Source organism: Spodoptera frugiperda, chromosome 2, assembly GCF_023101765.2.
Source record: "Spodoptera frugiperda isolate SF20-4 chromosome 2, AGI-APGP_CSIRO_Sfru_2.0, whole genome shotgun sequence".
In the NCBI taxonomy this organism is placed as follows: domain Eukaryota; kingdom Metazoa; phylum Arthropoda; class Insecta; order Lepidoptera; family Noctuidae; genus Spodoptera; species Spodoptera frugiperda.
In genome coordinates this window covers 3,118,019-3,140,219 of record NC_064213.1, presented here as the reverse complement: position 1 = coordinate 3,140,219, position 22,201 = coordinate 3,118,019, and the positions used below count along the sequence as shown (strand labels likewise).

Below are 22,201 nucleotides of genomic sequence, written 5' to 3'. Positions count from 1 at the left end.
ATAAAACGATTGTGTATCGATCGGTTGGCATTCGTCTTACTCTGAGGGACTACTCTAATTCAACGAAAAACGAAGTTTCGTCCGTAACTTCGCAGATTGCATACTACAATTCTATTTATTGCGAACTTTTTTTAACGAATGAAATGAAGATAAATAAATAAGTTTTGATATAAAGTTAAAAATAAAACGTTATTTCACGTAATTCCATTAGTTGTTTTGAGGGGGAAAATCATCCAATGACTTCTTCCGCCTTGGGTGAGGCGGGAGGGAGTGTCTGACTCTTACTGACTAAAAACCACCCCGTTCCTTCTCCTGCTTTGAGCCGGAGCCCCGGTAACCTTTTACGTTGTCTGCAGCTCCGGATAATTCTATTAGTACCTAAATCAATAAAACCTACGGCTGAAGATGAAACGAAATTTCGGATTCGAGAACCGGAGTAGGCCCCCAGTTGTGTGTTGGCTGCCAGTATCAACTCTTGCCCAAGTCAACAATATGGGAGGTACGCAATGACTTACCAACTGCATGTTGATTGAGTGGGAATGCAAGGGCAAAACTGTTACATATTAATGTGTATTAAGTTATATTTTTCATTGTACTATGGTATATAGTGAGTGAGTGTCAAAAAGATACAGGCTGAAATGTTTGCTTAAATTCTAGTCGTTAATAGTGATAATCAAGCGATTTTAGGTGAGTTCAAAGACCTTGAACTGTATCAGAAAAGTAAGGTAAATCTGGTATTGAGATTGATAGCAATCGTTCTTTTACGAGCGAATACTATTTAACCAATAAGGTACATGACCAATTATTATTTTATTGTTCGTCTTGTAGATTATTTTATTACATTAGACACGTATTTTTTATTTTCTTACAAATACTTTCGAAGATATATTGATTTGAGAAATCGCGTGTCGTCGTCACTTCTAAGTACGTTCAATACATAGAAATGACGTATTTGCTCCCATTCCTAAACTTTTGATTCGTTTAATCTAAGTATTGTTATATCTTAAATGACCAAATAAAAAAATACGTGTCTAATATTTTTTCATTACCCAACTGACGGACTAAATATTATTTTTAATTTTCATACCCCGTCATCATCTTTAATAAAATCTCAACAAAACAAAAACAAATGAATATGCAAAAAGCATTCAGTAAAAAAAACTCATCTTTTACAATCTAGGGCTCACAATAAAAAGCCGCTAGCTTATTAAACAATCATTCTAATTAATTAAGATCTAGAATGCTCATTAAGTATGAATATAAGGACAGAAATTGCATTTTTTGCAACGCCATAAAGCATACAGGCCGGGGCTGACTACTGAACTTTTTACAATACCATTGATACAAAGGCGAATCGAAATGAATTCGCATTAAGCAAAAAGTCGCCTTTTAATGTTCAAGTTTCTGAATTCAATAACGAATAAGCTTTATTATTTTTATTTTCTTCGTTCAATAACTCGTTTGTTGAGCTTGAGACAACAGTTTTTGTTGGGACAAGTGAAAGATGACGATGAAGACTGGTTTCATCTATCGAGGGATGTGCAACTACTGATTTATTACAGCCTTTAATAGTAGCAATGAAATAGTTTTTGCCACCAACTTGCTTTTATAATTTTTGTTGTCTTTTTTTTGACAAATTAATGTTATAATGGATGCAGTTATATCGAGTGGGATGACCTCATATGGTGCATATCAATCGAACCGTTTAAGAAAAGAATGCGAATGTAATCTTAAGTGAATTGAATTTTATGTAGACATAATAAAAAATGGTATTGATTAAATTAATGAATGAAATGTTGAATGAATCACTTTGATCTGCTCACTTTGGAGCGTACTTACTACAATTTTTATCATTATCATTAGCCAGATGTCCGTCCGTCCGTCTGTCCGCTGTTGAACCCTCCTCCTTAGTTCTTTACAATTTGTATAGAGTTCATAATAGTTAAGAACTCGAAATACCCAACTTAAAAGACTTTTGTCTTAATTGTTACATTATCGACATACTCACGAAACTGTTTGACGATCAACTTGACTGGTTTCTTACATTGATGCTCATGAATATGAGCCTCTAGCACGGCTTGAAACTAGTCGAGTTCCTCGTCGAACAATTACGCGAGTAAGCCGATAACATTATAATTAATTTAGTATATCTTACGAAAGTAATAATGAGACTTTTATCTTCATCAAGTAGATAGACGCTTCTGTAGTGTACTCATAACTTATATGGTCTTTTCTACTTCCAGGGAAGAAGAAGCGCTGTCCAGATGCCAGAACTCGCCAGGATCAGCAGGTCCCCCACCGTCGGCGGAACACTCTCTACTGCTCTGCTGTTTCAGGGACCTCTGTAACCATGAGGACAGTCCCTTGGCTAGAGCGAGACTCAACCTCACTAGTAATGAATTTGGTAAGTCTGATTTTGTATATTTGTTTTACCCTTTAGCTCATAATTTCATGCTGCTGACTGCCGGGTCGAAAACCGGAGAAAAAAAGGAGTAGGAACGGGGTAGTTTTATAAAGTATCTGACACTCCCTCTCGCTTCGCCCAAGGCGGGAGAAGTCATTGAATGATTTTCCCTCTCAAAAAAAGCTCATAAAGTCATAGTTTCGTGGGAATAGCCTTAAATAAATAATCGCAATGACAAAAATTATACTATAATAGAGGTTCGTATCCACTGTGTCTCGTTTGCGAATCTTTCCATACGCTTTGTGGCGAAGGAACTAGGGGTTTTGTCTTTAAGACTTAAAGGGAAGCAAATTAGTATCTAGTGCCTGTTAATTTCTACTTTCCTGTACGCGCTCTCGTTGTCATTACTTTAAACGTAAAACAAACTCGTACTAAGGGTACTGGTCGTTCATAAAAGATGCAATTGAAATTTCTGTGTGACAATTCCACTTAAATGTGTAGGCAAAGAGTCAGTCAACAACACAAACTGTAAAACCAGATTTTCCTAAACCACCGATAAACATGAAGATTAAATTCAACACTACAGGAGACTAGACACAGACACTGCAAAACACATTAAAGCTACTAGGCGCCAATGAAAAGATATTCTAAATATTATTCTATAATCCTACGAGAAACCATGTCAAGCCCACACGAACGCGAAGATAGTATTAGCAGATTACGACAATAATTCTTGAATGAAGTACACTTTTCCTTCCGTCGCGATTCATAAATCGATTTGATTCGATACTGAATCGATTACGCTTATCTAAACGATATTCGAAGCTGTAACAACGCTGCGTTTATGAGAGTGCACACGTAACAACAAGATTGGAATGCTTGATTAAGATCATTGCAACTAAATCGTTGTGCAACAATATATTGGTTGTGTTACCTACCTTACGTCTGGAGATCTGAATACAGAGTAGGTATATACTTAGGTAGGTAGCCTGTAGCCATGTTAGGTAATTGGGTTTTGAACTGCGCAAAGATACGTAATTTTATTTATGTCCGTTTAAAAAAACCGACTTCAAACGCGAACTAATCGCAGACAATGCGTAAAACCCGATTTTACGTCGGGTAATCTAAACCTAAAACTTTCTCCTAACTCTGAAAATAATACTATGCTGAAAACCGCATCAACATCAGTTCAGCCAAACGCGAGATAATCGCACACAAACATACATACATACTACTAAACGAATTTTAAAGAAATCTGGCATTGAGATAAATTAAAATTTGGACCAACACAAAAGCCATTTTATCCCAGTACCACGGAAAAAGCCGCAGGCAAAAGCCAGACGTATGTATCTAACTAAAATGATCTCAATAAATTGATTTTGCATTACCATCCTGTTTTACTAGTGCACTTGATTACCCTTTCTCTGAACATTTAGCCGTAACTATAATGAAGTATAGGCTACCTTAGGAGGCCAGGCAGGTGAATTCAAAACAGGTTCGATACCTCGAACCAGGTCTAAGAACTAAGAACAATTGGAAGGTTTAAAAGCAAGTTTTATTTTTTCGCCGTAAGCCAATTGCAGTAAACGGATCGTAAACAGTAAGTGCAGTCATTTGATTGCATTAATCAAAAGTTTAATTATAGTGAACGTTTCGAGTTCGGTAATGGGAATATAAAAGTTCTTTCTTATTGATTAAATTCAATCGTTATGGTATAAATATAGATTTAAAGCCTTTAAAATAAAATATACGGACTTAATTCAGTGGTTGAACATGGTTCGGTTTAATAAGCATCTTATGCGTACGGCGGGTCGTTTTCAAAGAGCCATCAGACCACCACAGATAGTGCCTAGTCCGCCCAGCAGTGGCTGAAATGCAGAAGTAGAAATGGGTTGGATTTTAGTCAGTAACATTCTGTAATCCCTAGCATGTGTCACGAAAAACTCAACTAAAATTTCTCCATATTGACAATATCTTTTAAGGAGATTCAAATGCAATGAGCTTAGAACTCGTACAAATATCAATACAATAAAACATCAACTCGAAAACAAGGAAGTCTGCCACAACATACTCTTAATATGCACTCATAAACCGGTAACAATACAAAGAGAATACAAGAATACAACCAATAAACTAATACTAAAACTATCAATGCAATACGCATAAATATGCTCCTAACATCGACAACTCCAATTATGTTGATACAATAATATTGGAGTCGTAAATTGTATCAAATAAACGTATTAGAATAAACATGTTGAATACATTATGTAATCAGCTTGAGTGTATTTGAATACAACTGTTTATGCTAGATATCAGTTCCCAGGGTAGACAAAGAGCTACTGGTTTTAATGTCCTAAGTAAGTCTGTATGGTAACTGCTTGGTTGGTCGAGCAGAGAAAGGGATGAAGTTCTCGATGAAAAATAATTAGAAAAAAGAGACACCTATTTCTCACGCAAAAAACGCAGTTCATCAAAATATTTAATAAAATTTTGAGCAATGATCAATCCCCTTGAGGGTAGCAAGGGGATAAAAAAGCGGTTGAAATAAAAATTGTATGAAACTTTGTCAATTTTAGCTGATTAGACTGAAAATTTTCATGTATAACACTGCATGACATCCCCTAAGAAAGGATTTTGATAAACTTCATTAAAAATAACAATACTTCTCAACGCGAACGAAGCCGTAAGCAACAGCTAGTAGTCATTACACTTCCTGACAGCAACATATAAATAAATTCCATCCTAAATGTCTTTTCTTCTCACAATGAAGAATTGCATAGCGAGAACATTTTCAATAATAAATCCTATTTCTCTTAACTTTCATTACAAAATTGCCCAGAGTCTTGGAGATCGTATCGTAACTCCGTAACTAGTTGCAGTAAAGCCGTGTCAAACAGAACGGTACAAGTATTAAGGCTGGTACAGACTCGCGGCAGACAATTTATTAGTCGCGTGCGCACTTCTGATCGCTTCTAGTTTATTTCATTCTTTGTTAAAGTTATTGTTATAGTTTCGTTTTTGTAGTCTTGTGAAGTGTGTTTTGTCATAATTTAACAAAGGGCAAATGAGGATATGTTAAATGTTCAATACATAAGTAGATATTCACATTTATCACCAAAATTATTTCTTAAATCACAACAGAGAATAAGACTACGAACAGTGTCACAATTTAAAGTCTTTTGTTTATGGTATAAGCCGGTAACCGAGCAGATGGATCTTCTGATGGTAAGCAATCACCACCGCCTATCACACAACGCAATCGTTGTTTTACGTCAGTTTTCTGTGAGGCCATGGTATCACTCCGGTCGAGCCGGCCCATTCGTGCAGAAGCATGGCTCTGCCACACTTTTAAGTCTAGAGAAATACTAACACTATTTTATCGCCCGCAGTAAAACACCTAGAACACAAAAGATTATTAAGCAATCACCAACATACTACTACCAACACGACCATTGCCAAAAGACCTTTATGTTAAATGCAGTGTGCGAAACTATAGTCTGCATTTACCTTAACAAACTCAATAAATAATTCAATTCTTTGAATTGACAAGCCATTAAAAGTGATAATGTTAGTTCTATGTATATTTCAATTTGATTTGAGGGCTTGAATTTGTTTTACATTTAACGAGATGGAAACGTTACGGCATTCGGCGCTCTGATTGGTCCATTCATTGGAGCCAATATGCAATAATTCGAAACAACAGACTATTTATAGACGGAAAACTAGTTACACTAAAAGATAATAAAGAAATCTACCTAACTTCAACATTAAAAACAAACCAACAAGAAAAAACAACTCAACAAACCACGAACATAAACTATACACCGGTCAACAACGAAGCCCCTCCTAACAATACATTTCGTAACTACAGAACAACAATTTAAAATTCTTTACCAAAATATACAAAGTATAAACAATAAACAACACCTACTCGAAGCTTTTATTAACGAAAAACCAGAATATAACGCCATATGTCTAACTGAAACGTGGCTATCCCAGGAGAAACTAGAGCACCTACACATCGGCGGCTACACAACTGCAGCATCCTACTGCCGGCGCACTCGAGGAGGCGGCGGCGTCTGCATATTGCTACAAGAACATATAGAATTTAAGGAACTATGTGATATTAGGAATATGTCTATAGAATATTGTATAGAAACATGTGCAATAGAACTACCTAAAGAAAATGTACTAATAGTAACTATTTATTGGAACAAAAAAGAAGAAGAAATATTTATGTGCCAACTAAAACAAATTATGCATTATATAAATAATAAATACTCTAAGTACAATGTTATTATAGGAGGAGATTTAAATATAAATATTTTAGATAATACTTTAAAAACTAACCTATTTTTAGATTTCATGTTAGAACACAAATTCATACAACATATAAAATCACCTACACGAATTTCTACAACAACTTCAACATGTCTAGATTTAATATTTACCAATTTCAATAACAAGAACAACTACACTACCATTGAAGAACTAGGTTTCTCTGACCACAATGCAACAATTTTACACATGCAAATAAAGAACACCAATCACAGTAAACAGATAATCTGGTATACTAAAAAAAGAATATTTAACGAAGATAACATAAATAAATTCAAATTAGAAATAGGAAAACAAAAATGGCAGGACATAATAACAACTAATAAAACAATCGATGAAAATTATACTAACTTTAAAAACATATTAATAAAAAACTTAAACCAGTGTATACCTTTACAAAAAATTAAATTAAAAACAAATCTCAAAAAACATTGGCTAACAAAAGGCATTAAAATAGCGTGTAAAAACAAAAGACTACTTAAGATTCTAACAACGAAAACCAATGAACCAATCCTAACAAACTACTATAAACAGTACGAAAAAATACTAAAAAAAACGGTAAGAACATCAAAAAAATTGCTATATATCAACAAATTAAACAAATCAACAAATAAAACTAAAACGATGTGGGGCATAATAAACGAAAAAACAAACAAAACAATAAAAAGAGAAAAAAATAATTTAAAACTTAACATAGACAATAACGCAATTACTGAACCTAAGCTTATAGCAAACATTTTCAATAACTTTTTTGTATCTATAGGAGAAAATAACAACCCTTCTGGGAACGAACCAATGGGAGCTCCGGTAGTCTGTCCTACAGAAAATACTATGTTTCTCAGCCCAGTGGACGGATACGAAGTAAACCGTATTATTAAAAACCTAAAAAACAAAAGAAGCCATGGTATTGACGAACTACCAACCTTGCTAATCAAACATTGCGCTGACGAACTTACACTACCCTTTTACCTTTTAATTAATCAATCATTCGAAGAAGGACTATTCCCAAAAGAATTAAAAATAGCTTTAATAAAACCTATCCATAGAATAATACTTCTCAACGAAAAAACAATAAAACAGACCCCAGTAACTACCGCCCCATAGCACTACTACCTACGGCATCAAAAATCTTTGAGAAGGCAATGAGCAACCGTGTATATTCGTTCTGCGAAAAATATAAAATACTAGACGATTGTCAAAATGGTTTTCGTAAAAATAGATCCACAGCTTTAGCAGTTTACAAATACATACAAGAAGCCCTGAATATAATAAATAATAGAAATTACGCAATAGGTATACTACTAGATATGACTAAAGCTTACGATAAGGTGAAATTTAAAATACTTTTAAATAAATTACACGGGATCGGGATACGGGGAAATGCTCTAAAATGGTTTGAGTCCTATTTAAAAGATAGAGAACAAGTAGTAGAAATAGAGTACTTTAATAAAAACAACAACGAAATACAACAAATAAGATCTAACCATAAAGCAGTGAACGCGTCAATCCCACAAGGGAGCGTCATAGGATGCCTTCTATTCCTCATCTACATAAACGACCTTCCCAAAACAATAAATGGACCATGTGTATTATTTGCAGATGATATCTCAATACTCACCTCGTGCCAAGTAACTGAAAATATAAATGAAAAACTAAATTCCTTACTTACCTCAACATTTAACTGGATGGAAAACCATAACTTAGAAATAAACTTCTCCAAAACTAAATTAATTACCTTCCACCCCCATCAAAAAGCCCCAATAAAACTAAAATACTCTTATAATAACATAAAACTAGAACAAGTTAACGAATTCTCTCTCCTCGGTTTAACAATAGATACACATATAAACTGGAAAGCACATATACAAAAAATTAGAGCGAAACTTTCAAAATTCTCATACGCATTACGCGAAATCAAAAAAACCACGAACCTACAAACTGCACTTGTTACATACTATGCCTACGCCCAAGCGTGGCTTAGTTATGGCATCATATTATGGGGAAATAGTACCGATACACACACCATCTTCACCTTACAAAAGAAACTGATCCGGATAATAACCAATATCGAACAAACAGACAGCTGCAAACCACATTTCCAAAAACTTAAAATTCTCACACTTACCTGTTTATACATACTAGAAATATGCAAATTTGTCCGACTTCACCCAGAATTCTATAATGCCAGACAAGATATTCAAAAAAAATATAGTCTACGACACAAGAATAGATTAAATCTACCTACATCCAACCTAAAAATACACTCTTCCGGTCCGTTAATCATGTCAATAAAAATATACAACAACTTGCCTAAAATGCTCAAAGACGAAACTAAAACCTCTGTATTTATAAATAAATTAATAACTTTCTTACACTCCAAATGCTACTATTCAATAAAAGAGTTTATGGACGATAAATCAATAAAAAAATAACATACACACACACACACACACACACACACACACAAACACACACACACACACACACACACACACACACACACACACACACACACACACACACACAAACACACACACACACACACACTCCCTCCCCCTCTCTCTCTCTCTTACACACACACGCATACACACACACATAAGTATTCACCTACAAAGTATAATTTTAAGTTCTCAATAATTATAATTATTTAAGCATTTTAAACTAAGATAAAATATAATAATATAAAATTATATAATTATTAAGCCTGAATTTTTATATCTTTAAAATTGCTGTGCCCAAACTGGGTCCATAATTGTTACTTTTACCTATAAGAACATCTATGTACATACATTGTGGAAAGCAAATAAATGAATATGAATATGAATATGAATATGAATATGAGCTGGCCAATCAGAGCGCGGTAAATGTAAAACAAACTCGTATAAGCCCTTTGGTATTAAATCATGGGCAGGTTGTCTACCACCGATTTCTCCTACCGTTTGTCATTAATTATTTATTATGTATTAAACGACTTGTTTACGATATTACCAAGTTAAATTATAAGCGCCATGTTACTAAGCTTACGACACACTTAAGTAGTCATAATGTTCAGTTAAAGATTCGTAACTTTAAAATTGGAAACTGTCAAATTAATCACCATGATTCTACATTTAGGCAATTAATAGTGTTTTTAAGTTGCGTAGAATGTTCCCAATTCTTTAATTTATATGGGAACGATGCAAAGGTTGAGACGGTTTTAATATTTCAACATCTGTCGATGGTGTCATATTAACTTGCATTCTTGTTCTTTTGCAAACAGTTAAACACCACAGCGCGTTTGACGCTCTGATTGGTTGGTTCATTTGCGCCGACCAATCAAAACGACCGAACGTGCTCTCATTTCGATTTCGTTCAACGTAAAGCTAAACTCATACTAAGGCTACTGTTAGGTCATAATTATACCTACTTTTAACTTGTTCTATTTTAGTATCATGTAACTTCTTTGATAGCAGCTGACAGTCCACTCCTGGACTATGGGCTTCCTCTGCATAAAATGATGCCATCCACCAAGCAAACATTGGCTGATAATGAAATAATTATTCTAAATTTCATTATGAACGAATCCAGGAACACATTTTTCACTTAACACCTCAACAAACAATCCTCTCCATTATCTTCCCCGAAGTTATATTTTCCTTCGCATTTCCAGGGAACTAGAGCAAAATCTTCCATGACGTTTTAACACCATCCTCGCATATTAAATTGTATACAATACTCAGTTCTCACCGCGTTTACTCAAACACGCTGTAATTTCAATAAGATACATCCATCCAGATTCCTCGAACAAAGATATTATTCTAGCTGACTCCGTATCTAAAGTAAACAACGGGTGAGTCAGTTAGACTATACTTGCAGCATTACGTCAGAGGTTTACGGATTTTCAAGTGCACCAGTAATTTGTTGTTGTTTCAGTGTGTTGAGTAATTATACATTGTCTTGTGCAATATTTTTAGTTTGATTTGTTTAGTAATACGCATTTTAGTCTCTTCTATCTATCATCATGATTTTAAGTGTGTGAGAGCAATGCTTCAGCACGAATGGGCCGCTTCGACCGGAGTGATACTATGGTTTCACAGAAAACTGTTAAACAACGCTTGCTTTGTGTTTCGTTGTGTGAGTAAGGATACTGGAGGCCCAATTACTCCTCTTTCCAACCTTCCCAATCCTCGATGTCCAACTACAACTCACTTGTAACGCCTCAGATGTTTCGGGTGTCCATATGTGGCCGCGATTGCTTACCATCAGGTGATCCGTCTACTCGTTTACTGGCTTATACCTATCATATATTCGTTTGATAGTGTTCTTGTTCGTCTATTTTAACATATTTGAAACTGTTGTCCTAAAAACTGCAGTTTCTCTCCCATTTATCGCTCCAATTACATCTTTGAACTGACCCAATGATTTATCTAAATCCGTAACATCGTTTGCAATTTAAAATTGATCCTATGTATCATCTCTAACTGAAGCAGGCTCTTCATCTTCATTAGCTCGATTTCTAAGACATTTAGGAACGATACGATTTAAATCCTCGCCCGCAGCGCTGGCCTAATCAAGTGCGATCCACGCAACATCGTTTGATTATCCAACAAATTGTAATATGGAATAAATTCTCTCAGCAAACGCCTTAGGGTTTGTATTAATAGTGTGCAACTATAATAATGGATATGAACTACTAAGATCTGCACGCGATTTCGCCTACACAAACTTTGTAGCCGCATTTTTGTTCGTGATTTCCATGATTGGAATTCAGAGCATTTTGATGCTCAATTACTAGTTGTTTTTAGATTAAACGTATGGAGCTATCTAATCAGTAATCGCGTGAAGTTTTCGCTTCTGATTCTGTTGTTTCATGTAATATAACATCAGACCAAAATTGATTAGCAATGAAAACAAATATGCATTTGACTTCATCAGCAGTTAAGACAGATGTTCAGCAAACTAATGATGATGAATCAAGGATTAAAATAAAATCCTTAGCTTAGTCATATTTACTGCCACTTCACTACCAAAGTAGTCCACTTTTTCAACTAGAATTTTCTTAATTAGTATGTTATAGGCTTACTCACGTAGAAGTGTAAATATGAAACTCTAGTATGGCTTGATACTAGTCAAGTTCCTCGTCAAACAGTCACATGAGTAAGCCGAAAGTTATAATAAAATTATAGAATATTCATAAATTCTAGTTTGTTGGCTGACGTATTAGTATGACCAGTGAAAATAATTAATCCCACAGGCAGATCTCGTGAATGTTTTAATAATAACGTGTATAAGATTAGCCTTACATATCTGGGCTAGTTTCCTAACCATAATGGTTTTGCCCGCGGCCGTGATTGTGATGCGCAATTGTTTCAGCTTATATTCCTTTGTTGGAATTAACTACTATTGCTACAAGCCGATTTATATCTTAAAGCTTGGCGTTAAAGTTGGCTTTGGCTAGTTCTTTGTGGAATTGTTAATCGTCTGTTATAAATAGCTGCGGACCTGTTTCGGTGACCGCATCTTAGGAGTGATTTTTGCTTCTATACGAAGGATAGCTTTCTCTGGCATTCTAGTGATGAAGTAGTTCTTTTACTATATGATACTGTATTATGAAGATGTATGGTGTCTTAAAATCAATTGTCTACTTTATTTTACCTATAGCATTTTTTCTAGAAGCTAATTTCCTTTAGGGAACATTTCTCTTATACTTTCTATCTTTGATCTTGATTTAGTCTCCCACTTTCCTAACATGTCAGTACAAGTCCAATTCTCTTACTATCTGAACTACACTAACATTCATTGCCACTAAATCCAATATCATAGGTAGACTCTCAGTCTGACCTAAAAACTCTAGCTTATCAGTATCGCTTATTAATAACAAGCTGTTAAGAAATTCCTGTCGAAACATGTCCGAATTACTATGTAAGTACAACGACTACATATCGAGCTAACCGTCCAGTTTATCCTGCTCTCACTTTGTATGATCTTTCCGTATATTCAGGGGTCAGTTTATACTGGTTGTGCATAGCTTGATGTTTAACTAGTACATGTTTATGAACGAACCGAATGAGATCATGTAGTAATTCTATATTGTGCTAGGTCATCTAGATCCTCGCATCGTCATCAAATTCTTTAATGGCATTCATTGATATGAATTATTTAGGGCCTTGCCTTAGAGTGCTTTGACACCAGAGATGTGCTATGCTACGTTGCTGTGGATGTGTTTGGCTTCCAAAAATCATATTCATTGGTACACATAGCTTAGCACTGGTGAACTGCGCATCTTCCTCACACAGCAACATAGTTTAGTATCAGTCGAAACGATCATATAGTTTCATAGTTTAGCTATCACATGAATCGAAGCAGCACATAGCACGTCACTGGTGGAAAAACACCCTTATCATGATAGAAATAGATGACTTCAGTCTTTGTTTGTTTTTCCTAAATGCCTAACGATTTAAGTTTCAGAATTAGTTTGCATTCTTTTTACATTCCCATCGATTTGGAATTTAGGAATGCTGTTCTTCGGTTAGCGGTGTTTTTTATAAGTATTCTAGACTATTAGCATAGATTCTCACGGTACCAGGTTTGGATTTTAATATTACGAATTTTATTATTAAAAAAATAAGGTTTAAAATTAGTATTATTGATTAAAATTGTTATTGAGTGTACAAGTCGTACTATAGAAGCCTATACCTATGTTCCTCTTTCTTTAAAACAATACGCAAACAAAACATAAAACCGTCAATAAAAATGCCCATAAAAGCACCTCCATTCTAAGAAATCAAACAATATTTTACGCAAAAATTAACCTTAACGACAAGGCTTAAGTGTCAGATAAAGCCTAGCTACAATGCCTACATATCAATTGGAATAATTCCAGACATAATCAATTGTCGAAACAATGACATTGTGACACTTTATACGGTGTATTCGATCTAATAATGTAATAATGTGTCTGTCCTGTTTTCCTGGTAGCGTTGTATATGAACCTGGTGACTAGGCAGACATAACAGAAGGTTAATTTATGCGTGTACCCAGTTTATTATCAAAATACATAGATTTTTTATTAAGCTTTCATGAGAATCGATTAACTGCCGTGCTTAGGTCATTTAATGGTTACTTAACCCAGTCATTAGCAATTGTGTTCGGTACAAAATCGCTACTAAGGTACAGTTTAAGAAATCATTAAATGTCTCTGAGTGCGGATGTAAAATTGCTATTGATCAATAAGGATAATTAAGTTGAAATTTTTTATTTCTCTATAATATCAAGAAGTAAAGATAATTCTAATCATTATAATATAAAGAAGTAAAGAGATATCAAGCATAGACTGGGAATTTACTAATTGAGAGAAAACGTACCTACCGCCGCTGTCTCAAGAAAAGACATGAAAATCGTTAAATTCAAATAAAAGTCTCTTCAAATCATCATCATAAAAGAAAACATTTACTACTAAACTGCACGAAATAGTTTATAAGTTAATTAAATAATTAAATACTACATTGAATTATAGTGTCATATACATAATAGTGATAATTTGGCCTCACAGAAGCGTGCGTGCACTTTACTTTTTATAACTCTCATAGTATGCGTGTAGATAGTTATTACATTATAGTAACTGCTATAAACATAGAACAATATCGTGTGTGGGCTAATAAAATTGGAGAATAACGAACTCTAATTACTTGAAGAAATCTATTTTATATAGTAACTGTTTATTGGACATTATTATTGTTCAATTCGTTTATTAGAATCTTCACGAAGTTATAATTATAGGTATAGTTAGTTTCGTAGATATAATTATAGTTAGTTTAGGTTTTGACTATAACTAGACCTGTATAAAAATATAATCTGTCCTTACCCAAGGCTTGAAATGGCTTTAAAACTATTTTGACTTTAGTTCCAATTTTATAACAAAAAATCTAAGAAATCACACAGAGTTAAACTTCTGCAAATATAAATTTCATACGAGAACAATTCCACGCATTTTCTCAGAAATCAAATTGCAACATAATGAATGTTTCAATTCGCTGTTTCCTAGTACATTTCGTTGATAACGTTCCGGTTAAAACCGGAGATCACATCGAAAGGGTGGGCGGTGATAAATGCACTTCAAGCTACCCCAAACCTGTGCAAACACTTCAATTGAATATCAACTTTAACACAAATGGAGTACAGTTTAAAATGTATTAATGTTTTGGGGGTAGCTTGAAGTGCTTGGTGTCTGTACCGTGATAAATGTCACTAGAGAACCCTGTTGTTGAAGATCGATCTGTCGGTGATTGTAGACTGGTAGTAGGTTGTAAGTTGTTATGATTTGTTCAAAGATTAAGGGTTTAAGTCGCTTTGATTCGGGATTAAGCAAGATATCGTGATCGGTTTATCTATTATTACCAAATTGTTGTATTGTCTTTAGACATTCAAGCACAACGAATATTGTTCTTAGCAAAAAGATACACATCTAAGGTTTCGATTTTAGTCAAATTACACAACACATTATCATTCCGTAGCTAACATCTCATAGCAGTCATTTGCTGTACCCTTAGTATGAGTTTGCTTTACGTTGAAACAAGAATCATACCCGTGAGCCCTCTGAACGATAGGCCTCTTTATATGTATAAAAAGTCTTTTTTAAACTCCACACTAAGCAGGCCGATTCAAAATCGGTCAAATCGATCAAAATCTTAAACATTCAGAGAGCATTGTCGCCCGGTTTTTCTTAAACACGTGTAAATCGGTTTGTATGTATGTATAGATATTTAAAAAAAAATGACTGATCGCCTGTCGCCACTGTGACTTGTTTATCAAAATACTGCGTTTTGTTGACAAAACTGAGAATACTGTATTTTTTATGACTTTGAAGTCTATTTTGTGTCTATAGGACATTCTTTTCACACTATATCCTCTCTTATTTAATGGTTACTTAATCCAGTCCTTAGCAATTGTTTTCGGACTCAGTATCTTCTCTTTTCTTCTGTATCAAATGTTTGATCTATTTCCATGAAAAAAAAAAAATTTTTTTTTGTATAAGAGTGAATTATACTCGCAGTTCGCATCTAGTTCTCAAACTTATCTGATAGGTATTATATTACAATAAATTCATAGTAATACTAAAATTGTAAAGCTAATTTTTGACAATAAAATGCAGTATATGCAAAAAAAGCAGTACCCTTAGTACAAGTTTTCTTTACAATTAAAGTAATCAAAACGAGATCACGTTCGGCGCTCTGATTGGTTGGTTTAATCGAGCCGGCCAATCAGAGCGCCGTAAAACAAATTTATACTAAGGTACTGAATATTAAAACGTGGCTCGACGGGCAATACTTTTTATGAATCTAATTTCGTCGCACAACGAATATTGTTCTTAGCAAAAAGATACACATCTAAGGTTTCGATTTTAGTCAAATTACACAACACATTATCATTCCGTAGCTAACATCTCATAGCAGTCATTTGCTGTACCCTTAGTATGAGTTTGCTTTACGTTGAAACAAGAATCATACCCGTGAGCCCTCTGAACGATAGGCCTCTTTATATGTATAAAAAGTCTTTTTTAAACTCCACACTAAGCAGGCCGATTCAAAATCGGTCAAATCGATCAAAATCTTGAACATTCAGAGAGCATTGTCGCCCGGTTTTTCTTAAACATGCACTCTCTTAATCGAAAATTCTTACAACATCCACGATAAAATTAGGATTATTAGGGACATATATATTCTACTAAAAGGTGAAGGCTTTTGTTCAACAGTAGACGTCTTCTGGTTGATGATGATGATATTCTGCTTAATATAAACTAACCACTACTTCGTTTACTTCCAGAAGGCCAGACAGTAGCGAGCGAGCGAGGAGCGAACTACAACGGCGAGGTGTGGTTCAAAGCGGCCACCATCGCCGTGCCAGTCTGCGGCGCCCTGATCCTGTTCCTCCTTGTAGCGGTAGCTGTGAGGCTGCTGAAGGCAGACGCCCTTCTTCACGCTGATAGGAAGCTTAGGTTGGTATCTTTGTTTCTTTATGATTTTTTAATTTAATATTAAGATTAAGATTAAGACTGCTACAGGCAGTCAGTGGTCGTAAGTGCGACGGCAAGAGGTCTCGGGTTCGATTCCTGGGTCGGGCAAAGTATTGCTAGGCTTATTTCGGTCTTTCGAAAATTTCTCAGTAGTAGCACAAAGCCTGGAAATGTGCCCGGTATACGGTAATAAACTCACCCTTTTTTACATGGGACTAACAGTATAAATTGTGAAAAGGGGGTGTACATTGTATAGCGGCAGGGCCTAGGCCTAGGCAGAGGTGCGGATTACGTGCCGTACTCTGCCTAGCCCTTCGGGAATAAAAGGTGTGACGTTGCATATATTAAGAATCTGTGATACTCCCTTTTGCCTCGCCCAAGGCGGGAGAAGTTTTTGAATGATATTCCCCCTTCAAAAACACCCCAATTTAGTATTATGAAAAGACCAATATCTGCTGTATAAATAACATTATCAAGACATTATTCTAACAATCTTCTATTCCTTTTTCAGAGGCGGCTACATGTCACCGTTAGCCCAACATACGTCAGATGACGTCAAAAAAGTATGGGTGGGGACGCCAACCGCCCCCCTACTCGTGGCTCCTGGGGGGTGCCTGGTGGCGGTGGAGAGGGCCCAACTAGTCGACAGCCAACAACTCTGTGATATCCAACGATAGATGGCGCTAGGGAGAATCTCAATAGCGGGTTGTGCCGTGAAATGGAAGGACTTGTAAACTTGTGAACCAAATGTGAAATTGCGTAATGCAAATGCGTTTTTAAATGCTAATGTTGATAGAGTTCTTTTTTCAATGTCTTTTGTAGATAGGTGGTGCGTCATACTAGATGGATCCAGTGTAAGTTGGTCTAGCATTGTTCTAATTTTTTGAGCAATGAAGGGTCAATTTATAATCAAATATTATTTATTGGGTAATTTTAAAAGGAGATATTTTATAATCTGCTTAGTTGTGAAAAATAATGGAGGTTGTATAGTTTGATGTACCACAGACTAAAAATAAATAAGTCATTACTAAACACATGCTAGAGTAAACTATGCTATCCCTTTCTTTCTGTACTAGCGAGAAAGGGATAAATAGACAACCAAGCATGTGACAAATAATGCTTATTTATTTTAAACCTTATGTCTCTACCATTAAGACAGAACTTTGTAAAAGTAGCTTTTAAAAATGAATTTGTTATTCGACTAATTTTAAAAAAGGAATTTTAATTCTAGATTTTTGTCTAGTAAACTATGGATAATACAAATTTGGCTAAAACATCGACACAAACGGCACATAACAACCGTGCCAAGCAAAAATGAACTTTATTGAATTGACAAATTCATTGTGATTTCCTCTGTCGATTAAAAGCCAACAAAGACTGGAATTGAATAATTTACACTAAGAAAAGTCTTGAATGTTTGAAAAATATCAATATTGTCAAGGGTTGTGCTTATAACTGAATTCGAAATGTAATATAAGGGTGAGTGTAAATCGGTTTGTATGTATGTATAGATATTTAAAAAAAAATGACTGATCGCCTGTCGCCACTGTGACTTGCTTATCAAATATACTGCGTTTTGTTGACAAAACTGTGAATATTGTTATTTTTATGGCTTTGAAGTCTATTTTGTGTCTATAGGACATTCTTTTCACACTATATCCTCTCTTATTTAATGGTTACTTAATCTAGTCCTTAGCAATTGTTTTCGGACTCAGTATCTTCTCTTTTCTTCTGTATCAAATGTTAGATTCTTTTCCATGAAAAGAATTATATTTTGTATAAGAGTGATTTACACTCGCATCTAGTTCTCAAACTTATGACCGCTCAATAAAATCTGATAGTTATTATATTACAATAAATTCATAGTAATACTAAAATTGTAAAGCTAATTTTTGACAATAAAACGCAGTATACGCAAAAAAGCAGCACCCTTAGTACGAGTTTGCTTTTCGTTTAAAGTAATCGAAATGAGATCACGTTCGGCGCTCTGATTGGTTAGCTTATTCGAGCCGGCCAATCAGAGCGCCGTAAAGCAAACTTATACTAATGATACTGAATATAAAAACGTGGCTCGACGGGCAATACTTTTATGAATCTAATTTCGTAAAATTGATCTCAGATTTATACAATTAATTCCCCCACTGCACGGAACGACCCGCGGGTATACCAAATTTACCACATTGTATATTTAATTAATTAATTTTTATAATAATTATTATATTTCTTTAAGAGCTTTGTGTTCCTCTGTATCTTTGTAAATGTATCTTTTTAGTTGTAAGCCGGTAACTTCTGTAACTTGCAAGTTACCATCAAAGTGAAGTGAATTACCAAAATGTGACGCCATTTGTAAAAACTACCAACTGTCAAATGAAATGTCAATTAATGCTAACACAAAAAATTGAAGTGTTAAGTTTTTAAAAATCAGTGGATTTTTATAAAGAAATGTGTACAAGCGGCAATAATGAAATAAATGTAGGAAGATTTCTTTTAGTTATTTATAAATATCACATTTTTAACTTCTGCATGCATTTCCTTCTATGTAATAATATAAAATGTAAATGAATTGTATTTTTGTAAATATAAAGTTAAGTTTTGTTACCTGTTATCATGTTGTTAAGGACAGTAGTTTCTGAATGTGAAATCGATTTAGAGTGTTCCTAGTCCCTTTTATCTGATTTTTTAGCATATACTATAACTGTGTACATTTTTTTTATGTTTACTCTAAATAGATTTCACTTATATATGGTCGATTACTGTAGGATGCTGTTATTTTTGAAATTTTTTTTTGTTTTATTTTTTAATGTGTAAATATTTAGCTATACATATATTGGGTGTATTATTCGGTTTTGATTTTTCGGTATATCTAACGCACGCAGACAGACATAATAAATCCTGTTACACTATGTTTCATAAACTTCATATAATTTTACAAACAAATAAATGTTACATCTGACGGGTTAGTACGAGTTTATTTTACGTTTAACGAGATTGAAATGAGAGCGCTTTCAGCGTTTTGATTGGTTGATTCATTCGAGCCGGCCAATCAGAGCCCCGAACGCGGTCTCGTTTCGTTTTCGCTCAACGTAAAGCAAACTCGTACTAAGGGTACTGTACTTTTTCTTTAATAAAAACTGAACCATATCAATGCAACCGGCATAATATATTGTTACATACGTACATACATACATACAAAGTGCGTTAGATATATCTTCTCTTAGTTACTATAGTTACAACAGTCGACGACAAAAATCGATATCAAAACTCAAATATCGAAAACGAAAAAAAAAACAATTATTATTCACAAATACATTAAAATTTAATATATTATATTTTATTCGATATTGAAAGAAATCGATTTTTGTCATCGATTTTAAATCGATTTTTATTATTTTCTCGACCATAGCAAAGAGACCATGTCAAATAAATAAATAATATTGCTTCCCTAAGGTGCCTTATCTACTTTATAGATATAATAGGTGCAAGTAAATAAAATACTCCATTATGTAATAAATATATCAACTGTCTATGTAAATATAATGTATGTGTATAAATAAATGAATAAAACGAAATTATTTTATTACTGGACTTTTGTTGGTTTTATTTAAATACGGCTACTCAAAGGTTTTCATCCTGGACAGACTGGCAAGGGCCGTGGACCCTCTCCTCCGCAGGGAACAGGCTGGTTTCCGATCGAGCCGCTCGTGTACGGACCAGATCAACACTCTTCGTATCATACTGGAACAGGCATCAGAATGGCAGAGAGAGATTTACCTCACATTTGTTGACTTCGAAAAAGCCTTTGATACGTTGAAGTGGCCAAGCATCTGGTCTCGTCTACTAGAAATTGGAGTGCCACCGAAGATTGTCCGCCTGTTAGAGAGTATCTACAGAAAGTACTCCTGTAGAGTAACTGACAACGGTCTCATTTCGGAAGACATAGCGGTGCACGCAGGTGTCCGCCAAGGCTGCCTTCTGTCACATCTGCTTTTTCTGGTCGTCCTGGACGGAATTATGCTTCGCATCACAGGTGAACGGCGCCGCGGGATAGAATGGGGACTGTCCAACACATTAGAAGACCTGGACTATGCCGACGATCTTTGCCTGCTGAGTCACATCCATGCCGACATGCAAGCTAAGTTGGACGATTTGCGACAGGAGGCAGCAAAAACAGGGCTTAAAATTAATACCCGGAAGACCATAGAAATAAGATCTGGCGTGAAGAATAATTCACCGTTGCTGATTGGCACAGAGGCAGTTGAGCGCGTCCACAAATTTACATACCTCGGAAGCGTCGTGTCGGAAACTGGAGGAAGTGAGGAGGACATCGCCTCACGGATCGCCAAAGCTCGTGCAACTTTCGCGCAGTTGAGACCGGTCTGGCAGTCCCGAAAACTGACTCGAAGGATCAAGCTCAAGATCTTCGGGTCCAATGTCAAATCGGTACTGCTATACGGGTGCGAGACGTGGAAGGTGACAAAGGACATCTCCCGCCAAATCCAGGTCTTCGTTAACCGATGTTTGCGTCGCATTCTCGATATTTACTGGCCCGAGACCATCTCCAACTTAGACCTGTTGGAGAAATGCCACGAAAGTCCTATCGATCGCCAAATAAAACGCCGCAAGTGGGGATGGATTGGCCATACTCTCCGAAGAGGCCCCGACCACATTCCTAAACAAGCATTAGAGTGGAATCCCCAGGGGAAAAGGAAGCGTGGCCGTCCTCGGCAAACCTGGCGACGTACTGTAGTGGCGGAAGCGGCGGGAATCGGCATGACGTGGAGCGAAGTGAAGCGGGAAGCTCAAGACCGATCGAAATGGAGGACCTCTGTGGACGCCTCTGCCCCATCTAGGGGTCATAGGACCTTAAGTCAAGTAAGTAAGTCACTCAAAGGTTTTGAAGTCTAGAGAAATCTAGAGCTATTCAAACATCTTCTCGTACAAGCCGTAGTTAAACTACGACTCACCAACCTAAACACCCTGGTGCTCCTCTTAAAAAAACCCAGAAGCCGTGCCGATTTTGTAACAATGTTATCGATGGCTTCTGAAGTTAACTTTAGTGTCCATGATGGCGCCAAAATCACGAACCTCATCTACTGTACGGTCAGCGTCTGTAGCTAGGGCGTGATGAGGATCGTTCTCTCACGCACTTCACTTCCTTCTTATAGCCTTCTATAATATATAATAGCCTTCTATAAGCAGTCATGCTAGGGAACTGGCCGTCTTGTAAGGACAAGACGGCTCCCCAGTCCCCAGTTCCACTCGTCCCGCACCATGGCCTGGTTTGATGTTTTTGAGGCAGGCTGAATGTGACCTTAGTAGAAGTGTACCACCTGCCAAGTGTGAAGATTATGCAAGCTTCTTCTTAGATTTTATGGAGGCCCATAGTCCAACAGTAGACTTTAACGGACTGTTATTGATAATTAATTAACGGCGCATTCCAATAAACTACGGATCGTTAAATTTGC

General features: G+C 35.6%; 1 protein-coding gene across 2 annotated transcripts in view; it reads left to right on the top strand.

Annotated features, from left to right (window-relative positions):
* LOC118269151 (BMP and activin membrane-bound inhibitor homolog) overlaps window positions 1–20,321 on the top strand; it is a 76,033-nt gene extending 55,712 nt beyond the window's left edge. Inside the window, exons 3-5 of one of the 2 annotated variants that reach the window (XM_035584100.2) lie at window positions 2,244–2,404; window positions 16,550–16,718; window positions 17,248–20,321. In XM_035584100.2, the coding sequence (XP_035439993.2) occupies window positions 2,244–2,404; window positions 16,550–16,718; window positions 17,248–17,413 (496 nt within the window). In that variant the 3' untranslated portion in view covers window positions 17,414–20,321. Of the gene's footprint in view, window positions 1–2,243; window positions 2,405–16,546; window positions 16,719–17,247 lie in introns of both variants that reach the window. The other variant, XM_035584099.2, reaches the window with a different exon arrangement.
* The last annotated feature ends 1,880 nt before the right edge of the window (window positions 20,322–22,201 follow it).